Raw genomic sequence first — 8,552 nt, forward strand, 5'->3', positions numbered from 1 at the left:
TTTTTCTTTTTCTTTTTTTTTCTCTTTAAATTCTTGTATCATATGTCATAATTATATTATAAGCATTATATATTTATTTAAATTTCAATAGACTGATAGTTGATATCATATAATTTTAACTAAACATGCTTCGTACTATAATAATAACATCAACCTTAATGACATTACCTACGCCGGGAAGGATAGATAGAACCAGAAACCGTCCTAGTGAAAGCATTTCAGCAGTGGTAGGAATAATGATTGTTATGTTATTTGACATTTAATCCTGTAATAAGGAAGTGTATATATATATATATATATATATTGGTGAAATAACGAAGTATTTTTGCACCATCGTCGATGGCGAAATGAATAAACAAAGGTATTAGTATCAATGTAAAGTTTTTATTTATATATACACCAAATACAATCAATGATGGGTGTTAGTCATTACTGAGAGTGGAAGAAGAAATTCCCAGAGAAGAGGCGAAGGTGACAGTGGAATCCCCACTAAGGTATCTCTTAAGGCGATCGAGATCGTCAGCGGCATCAAGCATGGTAGGCCTATTAGATGGAGTTTCCTGGGTGCATAAAATACCCAACTCTATAAGTTCTTCAATGGCCACTTCCCACATTCGTTTCACTTCAGCTGACTGATCCCTTGAATCACTCACCAAACATGAATCAACCACTTTTTCTAGCCTTCCATGGTAGTGATTTTTCACCCATTTTTGCAGGTTTAAACCCCCAACGAACATGTCGTCGGTGGGTCGTTTTCGTGTCACCATCTCAAGAACTACAACTCCAAAGCTGTACACATCTCCCCTGAAGGATGTATTTGATCCAAATCCGTACTCTGCATTCACACACAATTATTTTTAATCATAGGAGCATTGGAGCAAGCAATATTGATGACCCTATTAAGAATCCTTAAATACTAACCTGGTGCAATGTAACCTACGGATCCGGTTAAAATATTTGCAGTGGAAGTTCCCATGTTGTCTATAGCCCCACCACCACTATTTCCAGCTGTGGTAACTAGCCTTGCAATCCCAAAGTCGGAAACCAGTGCAGTCATATCATCATTTAGGAGAACGTTGCTGGGCTTTAGATCACAGTGTATGACTCTGACAGGGGAATGGTGATGCAGATAGGCCATCCCTTCAGCAATGTCACTGCAAATGCTAACTCTTTGAGTTAGAGTCAAATCCGAAAAGCCTGACTCAGAATGCGGATAGAGACGGCTGTCTAAGCTTCCATTTGCCATGTAAGGAAGAACCAAAGCCTTAAAATCTGGTAAACTGCAGGCTGTTATGATTCGAATGAGATTTCGGTGCCGAATCCTCTTCAGAACTTGGCATTCTCTGTTGAAGCTTTTTATGGAATTTCCAGACTGCAAATGTAACACTTTCACGGCAATGCTTGTGTCATCCGGAAGAACTCCTTTGTAAACACGCCCATAGCTACCTGTACCAATTAGTTTATGTTCATCAAATCCCCCAGTGGCATCTGATAACTCTTTGTATGTCAGCCTGGGGAAATTTTGTGTTATTTTCGGTGCTGCAGATTTTCTTCTTGATCCTTCAATTTTCCTGGAGGAAACCATCAGTTTAATGTGCCGGATTCCAATCATACAGCATACTGTGGATAACAGCACTGAAACAACTATGACTATGACAAAGATAACCAGGAACATCCGCGATCGAAACCAGTGTTTCTTATGAGGGCAAATTGGCCTACTCGAAGCAACTCCGCACAAACTCGGATTGCCCAAGAATGACATATTTGTGAATGAACTAAAGATCCCACCAGAGGGAATCATTCCATTGAAGTCATTAAAAGAAAGATTGAGAAATGTGAGGTTGATTTTGCTCAGGCTCATTGGTATCTTTCCAGATATATTGTTTCTTGAAACATCAAATACCTGGAGGCTCCTCAGATCACCTAGTGAATCCGGAAGCTGCCCTTGAAGATTGTTATGTGAGAAATTTATCATAGTCAGCGCGATACAGCTTAATATTTGAGGGAAGATGTTCCCACTGAGGTTGTTTGATGAAAGATCCATTTCTAAAACATTTTCTAGCTTGCTGAGTTCGATCGGTAACAGTCCTTGGAGATGATTGTGTGACAAATTTATGGATATTCGGATTTCACGTAGCTCAGCTATCTCTGGAGGGATTCTTCCTGTCAATTGATTATAGGATAGATCAAGCATGTTGAGATTTCTGCAGTTTAGTAGTTTTGGTGGTATTGACCCTGAAAGGAGGTTGTTATTGAGAAACAAAGAACGAAGTTGTCCCAAATCTCCCAAGCTGGGTGGAATCTCACCGGAGAATTTGTTGCTTGATAGATCAATCAGACCGAGATGATTGAGCTTGCTTAATGTTGCAGGAATTCTGCTACTGAAAAAGTTGTGGGACAAAAAAAGCTGTTCCAGCATTGACAATAGACTAATCTCCTCCGGGATTGTTCCATTTAGAAGATTGGACGTCAAGCTCAGCATTGTAATATTTGTGAGGTTCCCGATTTCTCGAGGAATGGGTCCAGAGATGTGGTTGTCTTGCAAGTCTAGCAAGCGTAGAGTAGGATGAGCAATGGAGGTTGGTAATCTTCCTCCAAGTTGCATGCCAACCAATCCAACCTCACTCAAATTGCTGCAGTTTCTCAATGCAGCAAAGAATGGATAGAGGTTGGTGTTGTTGTCGTGACTGGTCATGTTGTTATATGATAAATATAGATTTCCAAGATAAGGCCACTTCCGTACCAACTCTGAAGGCAGTTCACCTGAAAGAAGATTGTATCCCACATCGAGACTATACAGTGAAGTATTGGCTAGGGAGGCAGGAAGTTCGCCTGTAAATTGATTGTTGTATAAATTGAGGGACCATAAATCTGGACAATCTCCAATTTGGTCAGGAATTTGACCTGTGAAGTTGTTGACAGAGGCATCTATGACCATTAATTTAGTGCAGTTGGAGAAAAAGGAAGGCGGCAGGCTACCTGTCAAGTAGTTTTCCATAACAATAAACATGGTTAGGCGACGGAGGGAGGAGAGTTCTGGGGGGATGGTGCCATAGAAATGGTTTTCATTAAGCTTTAGGTGTCGAAGGCCGGTGAGGTTTGAAAGGAAAGGTGAAATTTTCCCCCCAAGTCCGTAGCCAGACAGGTTGATTTCCTGCACACGGTGATGTTGCTTGTTACATGTGATGCCACTGAAGTTGCAGACAGAAACAACATCTATCCAGTTGGTAAGTGCGGATTTAGGATCAAATATCGATTTCTTGAATGCCAGAAGTGCAGCCTTGTCCTGAAGCAAAGAATGATGATGATTAGATGAAACCAAATGCTGGAGGAGAAGAAAAAAAATTAATCTAATGTATGCCATTAGGGAGGGATATATTGGCAAGTTGATAAAAAAACTCGCCTTCTCCGACTACTACTACCTACATAATTAACAATCATTAAATTCAACTGAGGCAGTGAGTGAGAGTGACAAGTGGTATAAGTAAATTGTTTCCTTAATCCATTTAGCTACATAAGTGAAAGTGGAAATGGATTTTTTTGTCAGGGGGAGAATGATGTATAAAGCGACTAATATGCAGTGTTTTTCGTCAATCCCATTATAACCATTAAAGATTGTTTGCTGCTATTCTATCCAAGGGGATGGATAGCCATTCAAAGAGCAGGCTTTGTGAATTTAGACTAGTACAGTAGGGCATCAACCGGATTTAAATCTAAGCTAATGGAGCACCTCGTCATATAAGCACAAACCAATCCACCCGTTCATCCATATTTATTTATTATTTTCTTTACTAATGTCACAGTCAATGTTTTTGTGTGGTTTTGAGATGATATTTTAAGTTAATAAGATTTTTCTAATATATATTTATATTCCATATTTACGTACTAAATATGAAATTATAACATTTTCATCCTACTTTGAATTCAAGTAATAGGTTTTGTGGTAGAAGGAAAAAGAGTTTGACATTTTTTATTAGTGGTTAAAAGTGCATATTACTATTGTTAAATCCTTTCTTTGAGAAGACAAAAAAGCTTTATTCAGGATCAAAATCATTGGATTATGCAACCAATTTTCTGCTCCCTTAACAATGAAATAACTACCGTCCTTTTTATACTGATGCGAGTTGTTTATATGTATAGTAATTTAAGTTTTTTTCAAGCATCCTATCCATTTGATCTAAAACTGTGAAAAATATACATAAATTATAATTAGTGATAGAAGTCAAGTCAGATGGATCCGTACTTGTAAAATGGGGTCTAAACTCTAAAGTCCAACCTATACGTGTTAAGGCAGACAGAAGCCGTATGATGGCTTGAATTAGACCTCTTTATTGTAACATCTATGACACCACCGTGTCTCTATCTCAAGATTGGCACATTTATGCTTAGGAACATTGCTTGGATTAGAAATATTTTTATCAGTAGTGTTCGACACATATTTACCATCAGTAGGTTCTGGTATCAAGACTTGTTTAAATAACTTCACAAAACATTCTTCTTACTTGCTCTGGATTTAATATCGGAATCTTCCAGGGTGTTGAATAAAAACTTCGGCATCGAAGCTATCCTGGGAAGATTGAGAAGAAGATCCCCTATTGAGTCCTTCCTTGACATGGGGTGCGAGAGCTTGGACCCAGCAACATCATCCATCGGCACTAAGCTGCTGCCATATTCTGTGGCTGAATCCTTCTGCAGAAGACAGTAAAGAGAATTGACTCTAGACATTAGGGACTTTTCATCTGATGCTGTTGTATGCTGTGAATCATTGAGCAAGTATTGCGTGATCTCCTCCAAGATATTTTGGCTCTCAACTGAAGCTGTCATCTGTTCAGTTATGCAGTTCCCAATATGATCCACTAGATCGGTCATCGACATGGATGCATCAAGTTCCGGAAAATTAATCCTATCCCATTCCTTCGCCCTGCTACCTCTAATTTCTTCAATAACATTGGCCCCCCTTACTGTAAACAAATACAAGGGTACGTGCTTTGTTAAATAGCGGCAGGCAATAACACCATTATAAAAGCATGCAAACAAAGTACTGGAAATTCTTCCGAATTTTACAATTACTACCAACAGATTCAAGCACCAAATGTCAATACCAGGGGAGTTAGATTTCACCTATCATATGAACAATTAATATATGAATTGGCAGTTGCAGAGCAGAAACGAACGCACTCCATTTGTAATAATCAGTTCATAATGCTCGCTTGACCACAGGAGAAGCAAAACAAAATTAATTACCGCTTACAGAAAAAAAAAAATGCTCCGAATAAGCGGATACCAAAACAATGATTATGTTACTCCGACTCTTCATTTTCCTAAAAGTACTTGTGTCTATACATATCCAAATGTAGATATACAGGGGCACGACTGTTTAAATACATTGAACAGCTTGAAAAAAATACAACTACTGCCAAAAATGGATTAACATAGATGATAACCATTGTTCCCTATCAAACACTCTATTATTTACAGCCAAAAACAATATAGATATTCTTTCAAATTTATACTAGAACGATGTTAATTTTACCTGAGCTAGGTGATGGGGTTCCCTGGCAAAAATTGTCAGATGCTCTAATACCGAAATCTTGCTCGTTAAAACAGGAAGGAGATTGAACAGTTGATGGCGATGATTGATCCTGCAATCTGAAGATAGTAGGCACCTCCTCGCTTTTTAACTCAATGCTATGGCCAGCATCATCCAAACCATCAAAACCAGATATCCTGGACTCAAAATGTGGTGACTCTAACAAAATTTCTGGCTGTTTACTTAGGAAGTTGAGACGCGGATCACAGTGAATAAGTTTCTCAAAATGCTTCCCTAAAAGACCCGGTGGACATTGTAGGAAATGTTGCCTGCAACATATAACGAATGCACCACCCTTACATGACATTCAATGTGCATACAAAACAACATTTAACAATTGGGTCAATGCTCATATGATCAAGGTCAACTAAGACAGTGGCACTCAATTCAGTTAAGTCACCAAGACAACATTAAAAGTGAATTCACTTCAATGACCTGCTACAATTATAAACTAAAAGCTGACATTTAAAAAAAAAAAAAAAAAGCTGGCTAGTTGAACCAGGATTCGGTTCGACTTTTGATGTCTGTCCAGTCCAATATATATATCATTAAACTAGGGAGTTTAAAGAACCGGCAAAAAACCGCTTTCAAAGTTTCTTATTGATGTATTTATTGTATGTGATGAAATTTGATCATTTAATGACTCGAATTTATACCCATTTAGTCAAAAATATATATATTAAATATTTACAATATTTAATACTTATTTAAATTCTTTCTTTAACTGATTGTTAAAAGGTCAACAGCAGTACCTGTGTACGCTTGCTTGCCCACCGGTAAAGTCTGAGGTTGCTTGCCACAGAGTATGCTTCCTAGGTTGTGGATTTGTCTCCTTAAAGAAAAGTGGCTGTCTTGCCAACTGTAGCAAACAAAATTTGCATCTAAAATAAATATTACATCAAAATATTCACAGTGATCAGAAGACAAGATTTAAGTAGAGCTGACAATGCAGCACACCATGGCATGATAAATCATTAACGCATCAGAAGTTATATGAGCACGAATTGCCAGGAAGTATAATTTGAAGCAGCTTATTCCTATATTACCAAGTATGTAGAGAGAAGAGCTTATGGCATAAGTTTGATTATTACCACTACATCTAAGGTCCCTGGAACATCGTCAGGATAATTTGCCTTGATAGCTACAATATCTGACCATTGAATTTCAATTTTGTTCTTGAGACCACCATCAAGCACTTCCCATACAAGCTTGTGCTTAGCAAAGTAACATTTTGCCACCAAATCCCCTTCGTATCTCGACTTATACTGCAATCCGAAAATGCCTCAATCAATTCAAACTCTCGACAGGGAAAAAAAAAAAACTATCATCCAAGTGATGAAACTTACCTCCCAAGAACCGATTCGCAAAATGGCAGCAGGGAAGTTTGAGGCTTTGAGCTTATCCCGTACCCCAGAAACTGAAACTCCTTTACTATCTTTCTTGTTATGAGCTGTTAACTTATCGCCATTTTGCTGTGAAAGTTTCATTTGAATCAGGTCCAGAAAAGATGGACTCTTTTTCAGACGCAAGCCAAGTGGACTTGGCTCATCCAGTGGATTATACAATGATGGTGAGATTGGAAATTTCCCACTTTCAACGTTACCTTCCTGCTCAGATTAAAAAATCCAAAAACATATATTTAGCAAACAAATTGAACAAAATCAGATTCAAGCGACAAATTTCCAAAAACTAAAGAACCTTTAGTATTTTTAGCCGAAACCCAGAATAGAAACAAACCCATAAATGAAATACCAACAAAGGAACCATAAAAAAAAAAATATATTTTTTAAATTATACCTGTAAACAAGGGTCGAGTTTTGATCTTTTTTTGTGAAGAGAGGCCAACTCTTCTTCTAGAGATTCTTCAACTTCCAATTTCACGGATACCCTTTTCCCCGAACTCATCAATTGCACCATCTGATCAGTTTTTTTTTTTTTTTTTTGTGCTTTGCTCTTTCAATAGTCTGAAACTCTCTGAAGAGTCTGAAGCACAAGAAAAACGAAAGGATCTTTTCTTTTAACAGCAGTGGCTGGCAGGTTGATCATGGCGGCCTTTGTTTTTACTTACTGCACGTGCCAAGTAGAATCGCCGACGTGTCGTTTTGATTACAGCGCTGGACGGTGGACTTCCTAATGACGGATATGTCCTTGTTATATATTATTATATCCGTATCAGTTTGTGATCGCATTAAATTTCAATTATTAGTATCTAAATTTAATTTAAAAATTATTTAAATTTAGCAAGCCAAAATAAAAAACTAAAAGTAAGGTAAAGCTAGCAAGCAATTTTGGTATCTGAGCTAATTAACTACGATAATATAATTTAGTCAAATTAGATATTTGATTATGTGAATCTGCGGGTTTTAATATTATTCTCATATGTAAACTATCAGGGATAACCATAAATATTTGACTCTGCAGTTTCCATTACTATGATGCATGAGGGTTGGTTTTGTCATTTTGAAATTATACGGTGACGTCAGCTGTTTTGGAATTATTCGGCTGAGTCACGTGTCGGCACGAGCAGTTGTTTTAGATTTGGATAGTGTGGGGCCCAGAGTTTCGGGAACGTTCCTGAGTGGGACTTATTTGTTTTGTCGCCTTCTGAATCAAAGAGCGACACGTGGAAATCTGGAGGCGTGTGGAGACACGTCGGACAGTGAGATGGGATTCCCCGTAAGCTTTTTTGTGGATAACGTTTGCAATTTGGATTTTTCTTTTCCTGTTTTTTTTCTTTCTTTCAAGTAAAGATAAAGATGGATTTGTCATCTTTGACTTGACTCAATATCTTTCCACTGTATAAATAAGAATAATATATAAAACATATATCGATTTTGCCAACTAATATTTCAAATTTACTTTTGTTGAATAAAATATAATTTTAAGGCAATTTTCAAGATAAAGCTTTTTTTTATATTTATAGAAATGAGTTAACTTTTGATTATTTATTGAAATAGGCTAA

The 8,552-nt window shown here is 37.4% G+C and overlaps 2 protein-coding genes across 2 annotated transcripts; both read right to left on the minus strand.

The window, feature by feature from the left end:
• Positions 1 to 258: 258 nt before the first annotated feature.
• On the minus strand, positions 259 to 4,239 carry LOC108489085 (putative leucine-rich repeat receptor-like serine/threonine-protein kinase At2g24130). Its single transcript, XM_017793360.2, has 2 exons — positions 922 to 4,239; positions 259 to 835 (listed from the first exon to the last, which is right to left on the minus strand). The coding sequence occupies exons 1-2, from the start codon at positions 3,362 to 3,364 to the stop codon at positions 423 to 425; spliced, it is 2,856 nt and encodes a 951-aa protein (XP_017648849.1). The 5' UTR covers positions 3,365 to 4,239; the 3' UTR covers positions 259 to 422.
• Positions 4,240 to 4,378: 139 nt separating this feature from the next.
• On the minus strand, positions 4,379 to 7,962 carry LOC108489087 (uncharacterized). The gene is made up of 6 exons (XM_017793362.2): positions 7,388 to 7,962; positions 6,937 to 7,197; positions 6,682 to 6,855; positions 6,343 to 6,449; positions 5,534 to 5,859; positions 4,379 to 4,961 (listed from the first exon to the last, which is right to left on the minus strand). The coding sequence occupies exons 1-6, from the start codon at positions 7,505 to 7,507 to the stop codon at positions 4,483 to 4,485; spliced, it is 1,467 nt and encodes a 488-aa protein (XP_017648851.1). The 5' UTR covers positions 7,508 to 7,962; the 3' UTR covers positions 4,379 to 4,482.
• Positions 7,963 to 8,552: the final 590 nt, after the last annotated feature.

The sequence above is a fragment of the Gossypium arboreum genome, chromosome 10, assembly GCF_025698485.1.
Source record: "Gossypium arboreum isolate Shixiya-1 chromosome 10, ASM2569848v2, whole genome shotgun sequence".
NCBI classification, from domain to species: domain Eukaryota; kingdom Viridiplantae; phylum Streptophyta; class Magnoliopsida; order Malvales; family Malvaceae; genus Gossypium; species Gossypium arboreum.